The sequence below is a fragment of the Ceratosolen solmsi genome, unplaced genomic scaffold (genome assembly GCF_000503995.2).
Source record: "Ceratosolen solmsi marchali unplaced genomic scaffold, CerSol_1.0 scaffold6, whole genome shotgun sequence".
Taxonomy (NCBI): Eukaryota; Metazoa; Arthropoda; class Insecta; order Hymenoptera; family Agaonidae; genus Ceratosolen; species Ceratosolen solmsi.
Window position 1 is genome coordinate 6,807,510 of NW_011948414.1, and position 23,048 is coordinate 6,830,557.

General features: G+C 34.6%; 1 protein-coding gene across 1 annotated transcript in view; it reads right to left on the bottom strand.

Moving 5' to 3' along the window:
• Nucleotides 1-622: 622 nt before the first annotated feature.
• Nucleotides 623-23,048, bottom strand: part of Adcy8 (adenylyl cyclase 78C) — a 44,841-nt gene continuing 22,415 nt past the window's right edge. The window contains exons 7-21 of the mRNA XM_011506763.1: nt 21,720-21,910; nt 20,659-20,851; nt 17,810-17,968; nt 15,803-16,169; nt 15,382-15,739; nt 11,303-11,515; nt 10,603-10,700; nt 9,770-9,986; nt 8,614-8,855; nt 6,225-6,617; nt 5,175-5,412; nt 4,590-4,716; nt 4,402-4,508; nt 3,965-4,228; nt 623-860 (exon numbers count right to left, since the gene is read on the bottom strand). Coding sequence (XP_011505065.1) covers nt 651-860; nt 3,965-4,228; nt 4,402-4,508; nt 4,590-4,716; nt 5,175-5,412; nt 6,225-6,617; nt 8,614-8,855; nt 9,770-9,986; nt 10,603-10,700; nt 11,303-11,515; nt 15,382-15,739; nt 15,803-16,169; nt 17,810-17,968; nt 20,659-20,851; nt 21,720-21,910 — 3,377 coding nt within the window. The 3' untranslated portion in view covers nt 623-650. The remainder of the gene's footprint in view (nt 861-3,964; nt 4,229-4,401; nt 4,509-4,589; nt 4,717-5,174; nt 5,413-6,224; nt 6,618-8,613; nt 8,856-9,769; nt 9,987-10,602; nt 10,701-11,302; nt 11,516-15,381; nt 15,740-15,802; nt 16,170-17,809; nt 17,969-20,658; nt 20,852-21,719; nt 21,911-23,048) is intronic.

Below are 23,048 nucleotides of genomic sequence, written 5' to 3' on the forward strand. Positions count from 1 at the left end.
TATCTTGAAAATACTAAGTGCAGAACGAAATATTTACAATACTGTGCCCATGCATTTTCCCCATTGTTAGTGCTATCGACTAAAACTTTATTATACGCCACAATAAATTCAAGCACACAGTGCAGTAAATATCTCGCCAATACCGGCTTATTAAGACTTTAAAGTCACTTTATAATCGAGTGTTATTACATCGCGGAGCTCTAATCTTATCGCTTGCATTGCGAAGAACAGCGGAAAAGCCTGGCTCTTTATTACGTAACAAGCATTTAACAAGAATCTGACGAGAATGAGCGAACAATATAAGCTATCTCGACATTTCCAAGAGAATACCGTGCATTTTCTTTCACGGCCGTATTGATGAGAATGATAACGCTCTACGATCGACATAATATATATATATAACGGCAATTGGCGTGGATAATCTCCTCTGGCACTGCTGCACCAAGGGATCATCTCCACGTATATGTAGGCGCGAGTGCTAAAACGAAGAAAACCACCTTACTGTTTCATAAAGCTTTGAGATTACAGTGCCCGTGCTTGCAAAAACAACGAGTAAAGGCCCGGCCTCTCCTATCCTATCCTCCCCTCCTCGCCCCACCCCATCGCCAATACACGTCCCACCGAGCCCTCGACAGAAAGAAACATTGCACTTAGGAACTGCAGTCGTGCATCTGCTTGCGCCTGGCCTGGACGACGCCGTAAACGACGGCGGCGAGGCTCCGACAGCCGCTCCGGTCTCTGGAGGTGCCCTCGGTGTGTAGTGTCCCCTTGCCAAGTACGAAGTATGTCTCCATCGTGCCCTTACCCTTCACCTCGATCAGACCGCGCTTCTGCGTCTTGTAGCCCCTCGACTCCAGGAACTGCAACATCGAGAAATAATTGAATTTCTCAAGGACGCTTTATTAATCGACGGCAGTCGAGGCTCGCCTCGTCTACCCGGGTGTCTGCATTACGAGGCTAACGGAAGCTTTAAGAGAGCCTCGTTTTACTAGATGAATGACGCTAATGCCAATGCACATAAATCTTAGTCGACAAATGCTTTGCGCATCGCTGAATGCTTTTGGATAGATTACGGCGATAAGCCTTGATGCTCGACTTTCGAAGTTAAAGACTTCGATCGTTACTTGGATTTGGTATTTTTACACGAGAGCAATGAAGAAATAATGGGCCCTTTCTGAGCATCGCAGCGACTCTTTTTTGTTTCTTTCTTTCTTTTTTTTTTTTATTTTTTTATTTTTTAGCTTAGTGCGCGACGGGGCGGTGGGAGTTAAATAATTATTGTGGATGAACGTTTAAGGATTGCGATTATTTTAGCTGTCGCAATCATCCCTTGGAGAGAGGATGATCGATTCGTTGTCTAGGAGTGCCAGATACCGATATCTTTTAATTTGAAAATAGTCGAAAATGTTAATAATTAAGGCGTCAAATTTTCTACTTGGGTAAATTATGTAAGAATTTTTTACTCAATGCTCAATGGCTTTTACAGACATTTTATTCTGATTTTTTGTTGAATTTTATGGAACAATGTTAACGTTCGCCTATGCAACATAGAAAATTCTCGGCACTTTATCAAAATGTCTGAAATAAATTATACGTTATGAATTGTAAAATTTACCGCGAAGCTTCCCATCATAATAAATAAATAAATTAATTAATTTGTGCGGGAATATTCTTATGTGTGTGTGTGTGTGTGTGTGTGTGTGTGTGTGCGCGCGCGCGCGCATAAATATTCAAACTCGCGTCAATTTATTAACAATGATTTTGTAATAAAGTAGCTGAAGAAATTGAACGATGTTGAAAAGTTTTTTCAGACTTTAATACTCGTCGATCGGACGAAAAGTCCAAAGGAAAGATTTTGAAAATATTGACAAGTAAATGAAGCATATCCATCAAAAGTTTTAAAATTCTATAACGAAAAGAGAAAATTATTTACGGCCTTTTATGCGATTAATTTACCTACGAATTAAATAATAAAGTTTATATATCCTGAAGCTTCCATTATGCAATTGCATAGATAATAATATCTTTTATTCGTTTAAATGACCGATTAAGTCGTTATTTTATTTATTTATTTTTTTTTTTCGATAATACTTTAAGCCGAACGAACCGGTGGTACAATAAACATTATGAACATTTTATATTTTTATTAATGTTTTTGTGCTGTGAAAATTTATGAGGTATGATGACTTTTTTTGTTTACTCTCGTGATCAATGCTTTACATAATAACTGAAAATTTCGTTATTTCACATGATATGTAGACTTCAATTTTTTTTAGTCCAATCAATGTCGAGATTAAACGATGAATTCTTAATAAATATTATCTAAATATTTAAATAGAAATATTTATAAGCTTAATATCCGAGGAATTTTTTCTATATTTTGTAGAATTGAATTATTAATTTAATAATTCGTTCAAATAATGCTTCTAATAATCACAGTTTTTTATATTTGAAAAATTAAATATATACAAAAGGATATTGATTAAAATTATGAAAAGAAAATTTGAAAAATAGGCCATTGTCTCGAGGGATAATTAAAAATTTTTTTGGCTTTTCGGATGTGGGCAAAATTAATGGTTTTGTAATTTTTAACGGTAATGTATTAAATAATATTTAAGATGAATTTTTAAGAGCAACAAGACATACAAATTTAGTATCGATTAAATAGATATTTTGGGCTCAATAATTGAGATCGTAAAATCAAAGAATTTCTTAAATTGATATTATTTCTATTTCATATCGCAATTTTCGTTGCGTATTATAAAACTAAAAGATTATTTTTAGGGAAAGTATTGTTAAAAATTCCTATAAAAACTACATGAATTTGTTAATTCGCTATTACGTATGTTAAAATAAGAATTTTTGTTATTCAAGGCAATTTATAATATACTTGACGGGGAAGGAATAAAGCTAATATTTTATATCAAACCTGTAAAATCCGTTGAGACGTACTATTATTATTGTATTTAGTATCGAAATAATTTAAATTTAATTTTAAATAAAAATTTTAATTGAAATTTCATAGATTCTTTAAAGTACAGATGTTTTTAATACATAGCCATAGAGACTTTTTCCATCCTATTCATTAACGCTTTTTTTTTTCTTTTCATGTATATACAATCTAAAGCTTCTATGACCCATTTTTTTTTTTTTTTTTTTTTTTTTTTTTTTTTTTTTTAACGAATCACATTATATTTCTAATCGAATATTAATTGTATAATACAGTTTTTCAGCCTCATCGTTGATGCGCATAAAGAAATTATGGAATGAGAGTGTATAATGTTTCGTGTTCCAGTTGCAAATGAATAGAACTCGAATAGGAAATAAGTTTGACGTAGAATTTACAGAAACAGCCGGTGGCTTACGACGCAAATGTCATATTCATGCAACAATGATAATTTTTATATCCCATCTTAAAATAAATTAGAATGAAAATGTTATGAGAAACATCATTTCTCGTATTCGTGTATAATATTTCTAAAAATTCTATAATGCCTGAATATGCTTAATGGATAAAGAGTGTACGCTATGTGGTTTATGGTAAAAGTGGTTTACTTTGACAATAAAACCAAACCAAACGAGCTCAACCTTAAATAATTATCCTAATTCGCGTTCTCGATGTCGATAAAAAGTAAAAAAGATGAAAAAAAAAAAAAAAAAAAAAAAAGGCAATAAAAAAACCTGCATGAATGTGCCATAATATTTTATCTAACGACATTATATTACAATTGCCTAATATATAATTCTATAATAGGTTTATTAAATTCAATTCGGCATTCGATGTTAAATATAAACAATGCAGTTTCAATTAATCATAGAGCCATTGCAATGTCCGGAAATTATTTCGAATAAAAAATCCATGCCCATAAAGATCGATAAATTTTCATTATACGAGTTATTTTGTCAGTTGCATTACCGGTAATTTCTCCCTATTTTATAATTATTAATCGTGCATGTGACATACCTTGGCGATTTCCGAAGGAACCTGAATCTTTCCCATTACGCCGGTAGAATCCATGCGTGACGCCTCATTTACCGTGTTGCCCCAGATATCGAAGACCGGCTTCCTGGCGCCAATCACACCACCCACGAGAGGCCCGCAGCTAATGCCTACCCTCAGGTCAAAATTATTAAACGAATGGACATTGACATCCTCGAGGCGCTGCCTCATCGCGACTGCGTAATCCACGAGGCGACATACGTGCTCCATGTCGTCAGCATTTTTTATCTACAATCGTTACAATGTCCATTATTTCTTTTTTTCTTCTTCTTCATTTTTCTTTTCGTTTTTTTTTTTGTTTTTGTTATTGTTTTTGTTACTTCGATATTCACAACGGATGTATGAGTAAGGATGAATATTAAAAAAAGAAAACTGTTTAAGCATACTTATATTATGCTTACTTTGTGTGAGGGATTTAAGCCAGAAGCAGCCATATAAGTTGCACCGACCGTTTTGATTTTTTCAATACAATGAAATCGTCTTTCATCCAATAATTCATCGAAATCCGCTATAATAATTCAAGACTTATTGTTATTGTTATGTTGAGAGTTTATAACGCATAAGTATATAAATTATGATAATTACGCACCGATAATTTCGTTTAAAAGACGAATGCACTCCATCCCTTTATTCACGTCCTCGGAGTAAAATTCCGTGAAATTTGGTACACTAGCGAACATAACTCCCACTTTATCCCTCGACTGCGAGTACAATTCCTAGATAATTATAATTTTATAAAATAATTAGCATCTTACTATAAAGATGTATAATAAGCGTAATAATTACGATATAATAGTAGATTACATGCCGAATAGAAACTTAATAAAAATTGTAAAATAACATTTGGAAGTGTGTATATTTTTCTCTCTCTCTCTCTCTCTCTCTATCTCTCTCTCTCTCTCTCTCTCTCTCTCTCTTTTCTTCTTTCCTTTAGATAAAAATTGGACGAGGATTGTAAAAAAATGTATTAAAAGAGAGAGAGAGAGAGAGAGAGAGAGAGAGAGAGAGAGAGAGAGAGAGAGAGAGAGAGAGAGAGAGTGAGAGAAAAGAACGAGTCATTATTATTTTACGGAAAATGTAGCGGTTAATTATACAAATACGGCACTAACGATCAATGCTTATGTATTATTTTAACATATCAAAGCGTCAATAAATAATGAAAATCTAAAATTACTTCGGACGGTTTATCTTGAGTCAGAAAATGATGCGCCACGTGATCTGGGAGAATATTTTTCAGTAATTGCATATTATTATGCCTGGACTCGATCATATCTGAAAGCTCGCGTTCAGCTTGTTGCTTCCATAGAAAATCTAATCTTGATGTGACTTCGACAAGTCGACCATGATACGTCACCATCACGAGGAAAATCACCAAGAAAATTAACATTTGGGCCGAGAGTGGTATTGACATTCTAAAAAATAATTATTTATTTATATATATATATATATATGTATATCGTGTGATTAAGTAAAGTTAATTAAATCCTTTGCAAGGTAGGAAATAAGCTTTTTTTTTTATATAATTTTGTATATTAATTCTGAATAGACGTACAATTACGTAGATTATTATCAAGTTATTTTATTATGTTTTTTTTTTTAATTAAATAGCCGAAGTGACGTATTAGAAAATTCTTATCACATTAATAATGTTAATTGCTCGCGTATCGTTACAATCATTTTGACGATTACTTAGTAATTAGTCGGAAAAAAAAAGAAAAAGAAAAAGTAATCAAATACTATATAATCTTTCTTGTGGCTCTCAAATAAAATACAAACATTTTTTTTAATGACAAATTCAATCGTTATAAAAATTATATAATGCTGCGAGGTAAGATGGATTACTTGATAATAATCCATAATAAAAGTTAATCTACGAAAAAGAAAAAAAAAGAAAAAATAAAAACAGAAGAAGAAGAAGAAAAGATACAATAAGGAACATTTTAATTAAAACTATGTAGCATGCAATCTTCAGAATTTTTTTTATTTTTTAATTTTTTATTTTTTGTAACAAGAAGTTCGTAAAGTTCTCTTGCGGAGCAGAGCATTTTACCCTCGTACTTGAGAACAAGCTGCTCGGAAGAAGTAAATCAATGTTTATAATTATTCAACTTCGAGCCCCATTAGACCCCAGAGCATAAGAAGAATTCCGCGACAAAGACGGAGCAAAGAGAAGTCCGGAGGAAGAATTTTCACCAAATGAAATTTTTAAGCCTGATTTACTAACGCATCTTGGTCCTCTTCGATCCAATTGGAGAATCGATCCTTCGACACGACGAGGATGAGGACCGCATAGACCAGGACTATTATCGTTGCCAAGGCCGTTTTTACTAAATAGTAAAGCTTCAGTGCCGAGGCAAGTGCTATTAGACAGAGGATCCAGGTGAATACGATGTACTCCGGTCGGAGACATTGCACTTCTTCCAAGCTCTTCCTCTCCAAATGCGGACTCGTCGTAGTGACGTTCCTCTCGTCTTCCTCCGGCCCTTCCGCAGATAGAATCTTCCGCGAGGCTATCGAGTTTGGTGTCTCCGAATGACGCTGATGCCGCTTCCGAGGATATTTTCGATGGTGCCGAATACGCGGCTCTTCGCCATATTGATTCTCAAGACCGTAAATTCTGCAAAGATGTTGCTTCGTTCGAATTATTCGAATTATTCGTTTATTCATGTGTGTCTGTGTGTGTGTGTGTGTGTGTGTGTGTGTGTTTGTGTGTGTGTGTGTGTTTTCTTTTTTGTTTGTTTTTGTTTTTTGTTTTTTGTTTTTTTTTCTTTGTTTTTTTTTTATTTTTTATTTTTTATTACATACCTACTAATTAATACCACTCAGCAATGGCAGTATCAACAATTAAATAACAATTTATAGTTAGGTACTTTCGATTTTATGAAGAAAATCGAACTTTCTAACTTATAGGGGGATGCACGTAATAATAAAAGTAATTATAAATATTTGATTTTAACTCAATATTTTAAAGATAATACGCTGTTACCTGTCACTAAATTTATTTTCTTGCCATACTTTTCGAAAGCTCTTCGATTTTTAACGGCACCATTATTAATAACATTAATAGGAATTTTTTAAATAAATACAGCTACACAATTAATTCATATTCAATTAAAAGAAAATGGTTTTATAATTTTTTATTTTTACATATTTTGATACGATCATACGATATTTTTGGCTTAAAATCCTCGTTTCAAAACCACTTCAATACTATTAGATGTTTTAAACATTTTACGCTGACCACATATATATATATATATATACATATATATATATATATATATATATATATATATATATATAACGTTCATTAGTACCAAACACAAAATGCAATTTATTTGTTAACAAACTACGGTTGCATTCACTTTTACGTATTAATTAATATTGCTACTTGATAACGTTTTGCTAATTAACATTATGGTATTTTAATTCATCAATTTATCAGACAATAATTATTTACTATAAATTTTAAAAAATAATTATTCCGCTCCAAGGATTTATATATGATAATAATAATGTTTCGGAATTGTATTTTAAAATCTGCAATGCATTTAAAGGACTTTCTTAATTATTGGCGATTTAAACTCGCTCCTTTATAGAATTTATATTGTAATTAAAAACTCTATTTTCTTAAAGTATTTAATATCGTTCAACACGTAAATATTGATATATAAAATAATTTGTAACATTTTGTTTAGACGGCTTTAATTCGTCTGAAATTTTCTAGATAATACATTCAGAATGTGAATAATTATTTGCAATTTGCAAACATTTAACGAAAACTCATTGCCTATCGTAATGACCTCGGTATTTTGCAATCAAACTATTAAATCACTAAGTTTCTTTTCAATTTGAAATTATTACAAAACAAAAATTAAAAGCCAATAAAAGAAAAAAATGACGTAAAATTACAAACTGAGTGGTTAGTAAAATTTGTAATTTTTAAATAAAAATTTCTCTCTCCTACCTTTGATTCTTTTTTTTTTTTTTTTATTTGTTTTTTTTTTTGGTTTTGTTAGTAAAATAAAAATTAATTTTATATCAAACTAAACGATCCTATCTATTTTAACGCTTCACACGCGATGTTCACCGGAGAACGAATTTTCATTTAAAAAGCCTCATTGTTGTTGATAATAATGGTATTTAATATTCCCTAATAATACAGTGTAGCGGAAATTGTTCTTAAAATAAATTTAAATTACCAACAAATTTATATTTTGAAAATTCTGTTATCGTTATCGATATATATATATATATATATATATGAAATTAATTGATCACTATATCATTTCGATAAATATTACGTTAGAAAATGAAATAATTGACCACATATTCCTAAAAATTCTCAAATAATAATATGTATAATAATAATAATAGAAATTAATAAACCGAAATATTCTAATTATCTCACTTTATTTTTTTTAATCACCTGCACCTCCCTGCGAGCTTCGACCTTATCTAACGTGTTCATCACGGAAATTTAATCCGACCCCTGAAACCCCTAACGTTCATCGTAAAAGTACGAATATTCAAAAATCTGATTTATCTTCTAATTGACATTGATCTCGCGCTCTCAATCCAATAAATTGTACACAATCAACAAAATAAAACACCTAAAAAATTCTCTGCGTGTCCTCGTCCTCTCCGGCGACTCGGACATTTTAGCGGTATCGTTCTGTTTGTTCCCCGCTAATTTCTCATCGTCATTGGTCACGTCATCGCGCAGCGCCGCCTCAAGGAAACTCAAGATGAGCTTGTCGAGACCTGCTCTATTAGGATTCTGACTTCTCGACGATGGCAAAGTCAAGGCTGGCTGATTAGCTGCCTTCTCAAAAGTCAGTAGATCAGCTTTTATCTATGCAAACAAACAATAAGATGAACCGGTTTCCATTATTTTGCTTTTATAAAAAATATCAAACATGTGCGGTGTTTTATTTATGTTTTGGTAGGCTCACGGCTAATGGTATAATGTTATTGCAGGGTTTCATATCTAATATCAAGGTTGCTTGTGAAAATTGAGACAAATTATGCCGAAGTAGTATATTATAATGTACATGTCTTATTCGTAAAGGCTTCTACTTTAATTTAAAAAAAAAGAAGATAAAAAAATAAAAAAAAAAAAAAATAAATAAATAAATAAATAACGAAATCTAAGAAAATTATGTTTTTATAATAAATGAAAGTTAGGTGATTATAAACTTTGGATATCTTTGATATTAAAGCTATTGAAATATCACATTTGCAACACAAATGATATTCGAGCTTAATGTTGAACTTAATGTTGAAATATACATAGATGATAAAATAATTTTTAAGTTGCTTATATATATATATGTGTGTGTGTGTGTGTGTGTGTGTATGTGTGTGTGTGTGTATGTGTGTGTGTGTGTATAACTTATAATTAACAAGGAAATTATAATCATATAATTGTGAGCGTATAAAGAAAAAAAAATAGTTCGCTGCGTAACAAATAGTTTATTAGTAAGAAATTGTATGTGTCTATTTATTATTTTTCTTATTATTTCAAACATTTCTTTTTATTTTCATCTTGTAAAAATCTGTTGACGATCTATTAAATTAAGACTTCGTGCACTCGCGTTTTCTTTGCCCTAAATTAATATTTAAACTCAATGAATAAATAGATAAATAAATAAATAAACACACACACACACACACACACACACACACACAGTATGTTAAAAAAAAATTTTTATTTCTAATATATATGCATTTTCATATCAGCAGTCATTATCGAAATTGCAGTCTTACCACTGGACAAGCAATAGCCCCAATTACAGATGTTAACGCCATGAGGCTGATTACTCCGCAGATAAAAAGTGTCCGATGCTGTTTATTGTGTACGAGTATTGAGGATGAATGTTGTAGAAATGTTGGTAAACTCTTGAATTCGTCGGCCATTACGAGGATTGACGAAGCGATCAATAATAATGTCGTTAATGCTAGCGATACTAGTAGTACAATGCAACTGCAAAAATTCATCAATGATCAATGCAATGTCGTACGTTCGATCATTGTCAATGAATGGTCGGCTAATAAAATAATATAGTCTAAGAATACAAAATTGAGCTTGCAATAATTAATAGTTAATTGATTGAAAAGTTTCTTGGTCGTTAAGATTATTCTGAATGTCGCGGCTATGTTAAACGTATAGGCATTTGGATAAAATTATTCTCAATCATTTTTCAAATTCAAATGCATAAACGAACGAGCACAATACTTTATGTCACTTTCCTCGTTAAGGATATATTTTCTTTATAATTTAATGATCGAAATTCAATAATCGTCATCTCGTCACTTCGCCGCCACTGAGGAAAGCATAGTAAAACCAATGGGAATCGCAAATAAAATTCAAATTGAACATTCGATCGTGTATCTGCCTATATATTTCCATAAAATCGAGAAAGAACATCCTGAACATTATAAGTTATATTGTTGTTGTTTTGTTTTGTTTTGTTTTGCTTTCTTTTTTCAATAATAATTCTTTAATTTTTTTTTCACCTTCGAAGATTGGCTAATCTATTTATATAATTAATGCTTTGATTAATGTTGATTAATAACGATTAGTAGATTTCATTACTTACTCGGGTAAAATAATTGCCTGACAGACTGCGATGAAAAGCCAAATGACAAAACAGCAAATCATGTTCGATTTGAACATGTCTTCGCGAAGTTGCCGAAACTAAAAAAAAAAAAGAAAAAAATGAAGACATTAAATTTAAAGCTTTTGTTGTATATATGTGAGAGACTTTGTTTCTGACAAATTTTTCTAAACGAACTTAAATGCATGATTAATAAATAATGTATTGATATCGTCCTTAACGATATCTATCGTTTAAAAATTAAAAATTGAAAAAACAAAAACCAAAAAAACAAAATTGTATAATATTTGTATCCACGCGCCCGCATAATTATAATTTATTATATTTTATATCTTTAATTTATAGATGTACTTTTTCTGCAATTGCTCTTTATGACAATCGAGCTTACAAAGCAACAATGCAACAATTATTCTTGGAAACAATATAAAAAATAATACTTAGTTTGGTATAATTTTTGTATTTTTGCATGAGATTTAAGTTTACTGGACATCAATTGCATTGCCTACAATCGATGACAAAGTAGAAATAAATATTGCATAGCAATAAGCATAAACAATAATGACAAGGCCGGCAAGCGTCAATTGACAATAAAAAAGCCATAATTATCGAGTCGAATGAAGCGAATGAAGCGAATGAAGCGAATGAAGCGAATGAAGCGAATGAAAGAATCGTGTCTAAATACCTTAGACTCGAGGCTCTCGTCGTTATAACGCAAAGTCCAAGGATTAATATTCGCGAGCCTCATGCGTTTGTTACTCGCAGACTCGATGCCTCCCAACCCCTTGCTTGACTTCTCATTTCCTGATCCACGTGTCACTTGCTCGCTCTTGGTCGAAACCGCGTCATCCTCGAGGTAATCGGACTCTAAATTCGTCACCGAAGTCGCACTGTTTAACTAAAAGCAAACGTACTCTTACTTTTTGCATTCGCAACATACTCGGAATAAGCTCTATCGCGCAGTTTTGCTTACACTCCAGTCATTTAAAATTAAATCTAGTCTACTCTAATAGCAAAATAATATCGTCACGTAGACTTAATTTCTAAGTTATTATTATTTGAATTATTTTTTTGTTTTCTATTAAAGAGAGAGGGAGAGAGAGTGAGAGTGAGAATGGATGAAAGCATTTTTCAGGAATTACTGATGAAGAAGCATCTTAAAATATCGCACTTTTGCTATTTTCTGCAGTTCTCTATCAAGATAGAAATAAAATCTTGAAACTTTACATTAACGGCCGTTTCTCGACTTATACATGAAAATAAAATTTATAATCTGTCTCGTTACGGTGAATTTGCACAACAATAAGTTTGGCTTATTGCCCAGTTGAAACGCCTCGATTTATCCGCTACATTAAGATGGCTTTCACCCTTGCAAAACATCGGCCAACCGTACATACTATTAATATTTATACGGCTTTTCACTTTCTCAACTTTTTACAAAGTTTCACGCCTCTTTTCAAGTTTTAATTCAATGCACGAAAATTCAGTTTACCCAAGACAAAAATAATTCGTTTTACAGCTGATATGGTTGATCTTGTTGATATCCTCCATTCGTTTCTTTAAATATCAATTCATCGACAAAATCAAATACATGGAAATAAATGGCATCGATTTATACACATTTTACATAATCTTTAAAGTTATTGACATTTGCAAATCTAAGCCTCATGCGAACAATCATCAACACGACGATTTCGAATTAAAGATACAAAAACACCGTATCAGCATTTCGTCTAACTACCATTACTTTTCGACGTTTTATGGTCTTAACAAACTTTTAAAGAGTTTAATGAAAGAATGAAGGATTTTGTATCAAAGTAATTTTTAAAATATTATATCGTAAAATAAATATATTTGGAAAAAGAGATATATTAATATCGAAATGCACGCGCGCATATTCATAATTGCTATACAGAAACTCATACCTCTACGCAATTACGGAATTCTTACGTAATTTATATATATATATATATATATATATATACAAAGAGAAAGAGAGTGTCAGAAAGAGAGAGAGAGAGAGAGAGAGAGAGAGAGAGAGAGAGAGAGACAGACAGACAGACAGACAGACAGACAGACAGATAGACAGATAGGGTGCGAGCAAGAGGGTGGGGAGAACATGATCAATAGATAGATAAATATGTGTAGTAAACTGCATGTATACGCATATCGTGCATAAAAAAAATTATATATTAAACAAATCATTCGAAGGTATTCAACATTGATATTTAGCAAAATTAATAAATGTGCTTGCAGCGCATGATTTATTTATTAATTGGAATGTAGCAAATAATGATAATTGAAAAAGTAAATCTTTTATATAATCAAATACGTGTTTGGGTGTTAAGTCACGGCATACAAATAAATTAGGTAATTGAAAGATTAAAAAAAAAAACATAAATAAATCATTGATTTTATAAATAAATGCAAGGAAAAAAATGAAAAACATAAAATAGTACGAATAATTAGCATTCAATACAATATTCTTTTATTAAATTATGTTTCATGACATTATAATACGCGTGTATTGCGCAATATATTTTATGATATTATAAATCTTTTCAATTCTCAAAATAACTGGTTAATGTTCACTCGTGAAAAGTGAAAATTGACTATATAATTTGCTATAATTAAAATCATATAATGGCAAGTTTAATTAAAACTAATAAAGTATATTTCTTAATTCCATACAATTATAATTAAACCAAACAATCATATTGGAAGAAAGATATTTTTAGGAAAAATAATTAAACCATACTTTTGCACGTAGAGGATTATGATTTTCAAGCATCGATACAATCATAAATAGTAATATTATTATAGACTTTTGCAAGTCTAATTACATTAATCACCAATTCTACTTTTCCTCTTGATCATATCAAATAACGCACATTCAAAGATTAATAGTTTTTGTAAGAGTGCAAGCTCGTTTTGTTGTTACTCATCTTTAACTTTGATTATTTATTCTTCTTTTAATTATTATTATTATTGTTGTTGCTGCTGCTGCTGTTGTTGTTATTATCATTATTATCATTATCATTATTATTATTATTATTGTTATTATTATTATTATTATTGTTATTATTATTATTATTATTAGTAGTAGTAGTAGTAGTAGTAGTATTATTATTATTATTATTGTTATTATTATTATTATTATTGTTATTATTATTATTATTATTGTTATTATTATTATTATTATTGTTATTATTATTATTATTATTGTTATTATTATTATTATTATTGTTATTATTATTATTATTATTGTTATTATTATTATTATTATTGTTATTATTATTATTATTATTGTTATTATTATTATTATTATTGTTATTATTATTATTATTATTGTTATTATTATTATTATTATTGTTATTATTATTATTATTATTGTTATTATTATTATTATTATTGTTATTATTATTATTATTATTGTTATTATTATTATTATTATTGTTATTATTATTATTATTATTGTTATTATTATTATTATTATTGTTATTATTATTATTATTATTGTTATTATTATTATTATTATTGTTATTATTATTATTATTATTGTTATTATTATTATTATTATTGTTATTATTATTATTATTATTGTTATTATTATTATTATTATTGTTATTATTATTATTATTATTGTTATTATTATTATTATTATTGTTATTATTATTATTATTATTGTTATTATTATTATTATTATTGTTATTATTATTATTATTATTGTTATTATTATTATTATTATTGTTATTATTATTATTATTATTGTTATTATTATTATTATTATTGTTATTATTATTATTATTATTGTTATTATTATTATTATTATTGTTATTATTATTATTATTATTGTTATTATTATTATTATTATTAGTAGTAGTAGTAGTAGTAGTAGTAGTAGTAGTAGTAGTAATATATAGTATCATCGTAATCAGCATTATTATTGATTATAAAGCTGTAATAAATATAAAAATAAAATTTTTATTTTCGGACAATGATGAGGCAATTTAAAATGCGAGATACCGTGACACTTTTAAATCATAAAAAACAAGATATAAATAGCGTTTTAATGAAAATGTGTGAATATTTTCAAATCATTTTTTAAAATTTTGTTTTCACATATAATAAGAAGGATAATGATAGCTGCAAAGTGTTTATCCTTAATAATTTAATCCGGATATATTTATGCTTTTGAGGTGAAATTCTACAAGCTCTCCTTTCAACTCCCGATCCTCGAGATTAAAATAAATGATACGCCAAGGATGAATCAAATGCGACATTATTGAACGGTTAAAGGATAATAATTAGTAGGGGACGAGTTACGAATGGCTAGGATGAGAGGAGGATACGATGATCCATCCAACCACTTCGGTGAGTCTTTAATGCCGCATTCGTGAGATTATGGAAACTGACTGGCGATTTAGTTCCCGCAATATTTGCACTTTTAACGAATGAGTGAGACGTTAACATTTAGTAATAACATTTATATTGGAAAACGTCGGTGCGAGAAGGTCGCGTGTATTGTTACGAATGTGGCCTCGTGATTGGCCGAGTGGAGAAAATTCTTTTAACGCCGAGTCGTCGAATAATATTTAAAAATTGCTTTTACTATAATAAGGAATAAATGAGGCGTACGAAAACTTGATTGGGATAATTACTCGTTAGGGGGAAGGGGAGGAAGAGAGCTGTTCTCGATTAACGGAGCCACCACATCCACCAAAGTCCTCCAACACATCCACCTAAATGATCGATAAGACTCACGTTTTCGAAGGGAATCTCAGGTGTCCAGTCGAGACCGATGTCGTCCTCGGCGTTGGCCGTCGGATTGCCCCCGGCTGAGTGCGCGATGATCCCCGAGTTGATCGTCGCCAGGGTTGTGTTGCCCATCTTGAAGCTCTTCCTCGTGCGACTGGCTGCGACCTCCGGCGTCTCGCCCTCGGGCCAGATCTTGGGTCGCGAGGAATAGCGGCGCCTCGAGCGCAGGGGCTCGACCTGCTTGATGAGGTAGGTGACGACCTCACGGTCCTTCAGGTAGTTGTCGCGCTCGATGCCCCGACCGGGCTCCACCTCGTACGCGTCGTTCAGGCACTCGAGGGTGTTGGCCGATATGTGGACTCGCCTGCGAATTCATCCAAGTCCCTCAAACCCGCGCTCCCGCGGCTTATCCTAAAGCAGAGCCTACCCGGGTATGCCGCCGCTCTCGAGGTGGTTGGCCAGGGTCACGTCGTACGACCAGACGTCGAACTGCCACTTCCTCAGCCCGAGGACGCCGCAGAGGACCGAGCCGCTGTGTATACCGATGCGCATGTTGAGATCGACCTTGGTAGTGTAGCGCACGTCCCGGATGGCCTTTATCATGTGGAGGCCCATCTCGACGCAGCAGTGGGCGTGATCGGGCCTCGCGACCGGCAGACCGCAGATACAGTAATAGCAGTCGCCTAGGAGTTTTATGCGGAGGCAGTGGTTCTCGGCGGAGAGCTTGTCGAAGCGGGCGAAGAGGTCGTTGAGTACCTTGACCAGCTCCTGGGCGCTGCATTGACTCGCCAAAGCTGCGGCAGTCCGGCAGCTCTTTTAAAATATCGGCTCCACCGGGATGTGCTATCGGACCCGGGGACGTTGTTCGGTCGATGCTCTACGCTCTCTCTAATCTCCGCCCCCCCCCCCCAATTCCCCTTTTTCACCACTTATCGTACTTTGAGAACGACGGCGTACGCGTGAAAAGAGTAGATGCTCTGGGAAAACGTAGGCCCATCCCTCTTGGCTAGATGTGTAGGATTTTTTTATTATTACGCCGACGACATTCGATGAACAATTTATTAAATATGTTAATTTGTTTATTAGATGAGCGTCAGTGTAGATGCTGCTTACAGCCTCATGAGGACGTTTGTTCGAGCAAATGAGGTAGCGAGGATGATGAAGTTTATTTGAATGGAAGCTCGTCGAACGTCGCGCCTGAGTGTCCTTATGTTTCTTCTACCTCGGATTTATAGTGACAGAAATATGTAATATTGTATGCGTGATTATAAGTGTTGCGCTGTCTTCGTCTAAATGCGAAAGCTTTATGGCTGGGAAAGTGAGTATCGGATGAAGCAGAAAATGAGTGTGTAATTTGACGTTTATCGATGACTAAGTAAAGACATGTTTGTGCTCGTTACAATTGTGGGGCTGCCATAGCTGTTGTTGTTGGATGTGATGGTGACGGGTGGGGGGGGGAGGCAAGATGATATATGTTGGCAGGTGTATAAAATATTTATGAATAATACTAGTCGATCGATTTGTTAACGCGAGAACTGATATTTCAATATGATTTTTTAACAACGCACATCTTTCCGTACATTACATAAGCGATTAAAGAATAATTTGCGTTAACGTTGAATTGATTTTATGGTTTTGAGAGAGATAGACAATATGCTACGATTGGCAACGCATTCATAAATGTTAGACATCGGTAAATTGTCTATTAACTGTGTATATAATTAATAAAGATTAATCCCTGAGACTTTTCATTTCGATATTTTCGAAACGTTAAGGCAACGCAAACAAGAACAAATGACATTTACTTTGGAAGTTCTTATTTATCATCTCTATTACTGTAAATATGATAAAATACTTTTGTGAAATAGAGCTTATAAAGCTGCACATTCTTAAAAGTATTTCTATTTTGATTTTTCATTCTCACGTAATGACGTTATAACGTTCATTATAAATAAATTACGGCATTAAACTGAAAATATCCAAAAGGAATCTGCAAATTTCGTCTTTATTTTTCCTTTTCCTTCTTTTTCCTTTTCCTTCATCTTTGTTTTCCGTTCTCGTATAAGAGCAATACCAGTGAATATTATAAAAAGATCGCATAAGTTTCGATTCATTGTCTTTCAATTGAGATTTAGATGCGTCGGCATGGCTTTTAATGTCATTAAAAACTAAGTGATAAATCTCAGTAATAGTAAAGAACGGCCAAAATTACGTATTAATAAATTACGAAACCGCCAAGTAAGTCTTTTTACTCGCATTAGTAAATATCGTTCAATCGTAATTAGATTTTGTCTCATCTACTCTTAACAGTTTTTAATTATCGTCGAACATTTCTCGTCGAATAAAATCGGGCTTATGAACGGCCGAAAGTCGTTAAAACGGTAAATTCAATTCCATCCCAAACAACGTCCCGTCCATACGTCAAATACACTACCTGTGAATCCTTTTATATCCGCAAAAAGTATGCTGACGTTCTCGTAGCGGTGAATATAGATCCTGTGAAATTGGTTGGGCGTAAAGGAAATGGTCCCTCCACGGGCCGTTTCTCGCGCTATGTCCCTGATCATTTCTTTGGCCACGAAGTCCGGCAATACTGTTGTGGTGTAGGCGAATGGTATGAGATGTGATGGGATGGGATGGGGGGGGGGAGGGGAGAGGGATTTGATGATTTTTGGTGGGGCGAGAGAAGAAAGGAACAATCTCGATTAAATAACATATTCAGAGTCTTTTATACTTCTGGGCAAATGACCTTTTCGTTTGACACGATAAACACGACATTGATTACATAGTCGTCCGTATGGTTAGTGAGCGTCGCTTACGCGGTACATCGAGTTCCGCCTGCGGGGGCGTATATTACTTTTTACCTTAAAACTGTCCCCGCGTCAACGAGTAATTTTTCGATATACGCCAGCAGCGACAACACGACAATCTCGACTCTTCACGCACGTCGCTTCTATTTTCGAGTCTCGTATCGGGGATCGATCACCGCGACAGCCATGAGGGAAGGCCTTTTTTCAAAAAAGCTACGTTCGGCCGTATCAAACACCTGCCCCTTCCACCCGCCCCGCTTAACAGCTTGTACCACCACCTGTCCGCGGGCCTCGCGCTCCCGCTCTTTCGCTCGTTCGTTCGCTCGCTCGCTCTCCCTCTCTGGCACTCTCGGGCGAGCAATCGACTGAGAATGCCTAGTGACCCTCTTGACACACGAGCGAGCAGCTTGCACGGACCAATAAACCCTACGGTCATCGCCGCTACCTTCTCTATATGCGGTCCTTACCCACCCCACGACACTGCCACCCCCGCCCGCTACTTAATGTACCACATACGTGTATCGCGCTCACGTACTTCCTCACCCACACGCCTCCATTGTTTTACTATTTATTCGATTTATTATCCCTTTACTTTCTCAATCTCGCTATATAGATTTTTTATTGTCATCTAGTAGGCACTTTATTTTTCACCTCTCTCTCTCTCTCTCTCTCTCTCTCTCTCTCTCTCTCTCATACAATCATCGAGGAAGGCCTTTTGTTACATCGAATGTCCTCGTTAAGCTTTTTCTGCGCTGCAATTCACAGCTATATCTTATGGATATCCGATAAAGGCGCAGCTCGCTATTAGAGCAAATAAAAAACATTGACATAATGATTCGATTCGAGTTTGAATTAAATAAGTAGACGGAGTTTCAACTAAGTACGAGACTCATAAAAATATTGACTCGGTGGAAAATCATATTCCAATTGTTCGCCCTCGGGGGATTTTCGAATCTGCTCCCGATTATTACTCTTTCATATTTATCGAGTTATTTAAAATGAATTACTTCTATGAAACTTCATGTGCGTACGTGTAGTGGCTGGCGCGGCTCCATTAAAAGTTGAAAAAATTTTTGAAAAAATAGTCCTCTCTATTTTAACTACGTGTTGTGTCTATCCACGCGCATGTATAAATAGACAAATACCGAGTACAAATGGTATAATTGCAGACACATTGAATTTATAAATATTGACTGTTTATTTATACATATGCACATACGCATGCGCGCGCGCGCGAGTGTGTGTGTGTGTGTGTGTGTGTGTGTGTGGCCACACGCACGCGCGCGTTTGTATGATGTCAGAATTGAATTACGCTTTTATTGCAAAATATATGGCTTTTATTTTAAAAGAAATTAATTTATTTTTGTATTTTTCATAAGGTTGTTAATTGAACGCAATTAGTGTAAGACGATAATGGAAAATTAAAGTTTTATTCCATCGCTATAATTATTTTGTAATTTAAGAACTATTTAAAATGCCGGTATAAATACTATTTCTTTGCTAACAATATTAATTAACAGCTTTGAGTAAAAGTTGCTCGTGTACATTCTCGTACTCATGGACACAGATCTTTGTGTGCGAGAGCGCGCGTGCGCGCACACAAACACACGCGCACACAAAACAGGATCGTTATTATAAACGAACGAAACTGCGGCAACAAAAATATTCCACTGTGTTGAACAATGTTACGAGAATATTGAAGTAAAAAGAAAATAACTCAATGGCTTTAAATTTTATTTTTAGAAATCTTTACTTTGTATTGGGATTCAATTATGTCAAATTAACGGTTAAGAATCAGCCGAGCCGAGGCAATTTTTATTTATCCCTACTTTTATTCTTCTGGTTGAAATTCTCTTTCTACATTGTTCGCTATGGCACATTTTTCATTATTGTTGTTACGCCGCTAACTTATTATATACTCGGACATCGATTGACGTTGCCTCGCACATGGACGAATGTAAATAAAAAAAAAGACAATAAATTCATTACTGTTGTCTTGCCGTTATATTCACGATAAGAATAGTCGTGCCGATATTAATCTATATCCTGCTTTTCAAATTGTTATCCTATAGTCATAAATACACGCAATCTTTTAAGGACCTAGTGACGGCAATCCCCCCTCCCCCCTCCCGTCCACCCGCTGTTCCGCTTGCGTAACCTAAAGGCGCATTTAGAAAAGTAAAATTCGTACCTTCGATCGGCTGATTCTCCACCGATGTCATATCGATTTTATCAGTATGCTCTTTATGACTCACCAATCACTTTTTATTTATTAGCGGAGCAACAGTCTTCAATAAAAGTAATAAAATCTAATGAAAATAAACCGTCATGTTTATCATGATCGTTCGCTCCCACCGCACTTTCATCGCAGCATTAATTTTTATAAATTGCGCCGCTAAAAGCGCTACCCCAAGTTATTATAACCAGAGTCGTACAAGCCTGGACGCTAAAGGTATACGCCAAGGAAACTTACCGGACAGCAAAAGTTTCTCCTGTCGGTTGTTTTCGTTCTGCGTCCTCTGCCTCGTCTCCATGGAACGATGTGTCTCGAGGAAGGCCTGACGTTGTCCCCGGTCCGTCAGATACTTGGTGTACATGCCAGCGAGATTCACGGCAAAATACAAGATTAAGTTCGTCGCGACCATCCGTGCGATGCACGACGTGTCCTGGAATTATCATTACGAACTTGGCTAAGACTAGATATATGATGGTTGGATGGATGGATAGACGGGTGTGTGTGCGCGCGCGCCTGTGTGCAAGGAGGTGCAAGGAGGTGCAAGGAGGTGATGACGGACATGTACGACATCTACGCGCTCGAGCACGCAGCGAGCATATAAAGTACACGTCGACCATCGCTGTCATCATCAAGGCAAGAAAGTGCTCGTCTTCCCGTCCCTCCAGGACTTTACTCTCTCCGTAACGAAAGCGCCCGATTAGATAAGGAGAGTCGCGAAGGATCTCTGTATTTGCTTGAAAGATGGACGTATCGAGTCCGCTTCCACTTTCTTCGATAAATGCACAAACGCGCTTCAAGCGAGTGATATGATAAAATGCCAGTGGTAAATTAAAATGGTCGAGTCCTAGGCGATGGGTCGAACGAGTCGACGGGAATGGCTTAGCAAGCGCCTTCTAGGATAAATAAGGAATAAACGAAGCCGCGAGTTACGCGAGTATTTATAATCCGTCTATTTATACGCAACGTGCGCATCAAGAGACACGGTACGCTGATACAAAAAATTGTCCATTTTAAAATAAACATCGGTGACGCTTGACGATGACGAGGATGATTATGATGATGATGATGATGATGATGATGATGACGACGACGATGACGACGACGATGACGATGACGACGACGATGACGACGACGATGATGATGACGACGACGATGACGACGACCAATGACTTTCTTGAAGCGTCTCGGGCTAATGAATCTGTCCTTAAAGGCGGGAATGGAGTGGTCGTTGATGAGAGACGACGGATCCCCGTCGTTGATCTAATAATAAGAGCGCGTTAAGGAACTTGGCAACTGACCTCGTGGTGATGCGCGTCGTTGAGGAGAGTGACCACGGCTATTAGCAGGTGGGTGAAAGCGGTGCCGAATCCCGCCAGGACGCACCACCTGAGGGGTAGAGGCAGCATCGCGTACGGGGCGTAGACCACGAAGAGGATGTACCACATGAGACGTTGTTGCGTGAGAAAGTTAAGTCCCGCCACTATGAAACCTGGGGGCAGGAAGTTGTGCGCTCAAATGCCGAAGACAATTTATCAGTGTTTTAATGGATTGGGCAGGGGGGCTTCGATCGGGGGGCTTGGGGTCACATTTTTGCACGACCGTCCTATCAACGCGCTACCTCCCCCGCGTTCTTCCCGTCAACCACGTTTTGGTTTAGGAATTTTTTTTCTTTGCTGGTTTTGAGGGCAGCATCGCCTCGTTCTGTCTAATAGAGGGAGCGACAAAGAACAGTGCTCGCGCGCGTTCGTACACGAGGATTAAAAATTGAAATTTTATTCTATCGAATTGACGCACAAGACTTTGAAAACTTGATTTCAGATACGCTGGCTTTTCTTTTTATGACGCCCGATGCTTTATGCAGTATCTTATGCGACTTTATGATTATTGTTGTTATCGTCATCGTTATCGTTATCGTTATCGTTATCGTTATTTGTTGTTGTTATTATTATTATTATTATTATTATTATTTGTTACTATTGTTATTATTGTTATTATTCGCTTGTAATTACTACCTTCGTGGACGAATATGGTAAATGTATACCGTTAATTTATGCCTCGTGGATTGCCACCAATGAAAAGCGCATTATCACTTACTTTACTTACGGAAATTGAAACTTTTATGGAATGAAGATAATGGCCAATATAACGAAGCTCGCATTTTGCAAATTAGTATTTAAAGTTTTCAATTATATGATATATGGGCTAATGCGTGGGCTTTAAAAATTCCCTCCCCTAATCCATTATTACGATTCGACATTGATTCCCCGAACACCCTCAGTCCCCTATTATTATCCATCACTTTCAATGTATCTTTTACTTTCAAAGTTCCCAGCTCGTAATATCCAAGGTCTTCATAAAATGCCATTGTTGGCCATTAATTGTCTCGGGCTTATCGGCGATTGTTAATCGTTAGCATCGAGTGGGTAACGCAATATCAGAAGCTTTGAGCATCCGTAGACTATCGGACCACAAAGATCGATCGGTTGAGAGTATTTAATAATCTAATTCAGTCGTATGGCAGTGATTTCACTCGTGCCGATATTAATGATAGTTTGTGTGAATTGAAAGTTCATTACCGGTGAGACATTTTACAAATTCGACCATTAGACGCGAGGGTTGAGAGGGTT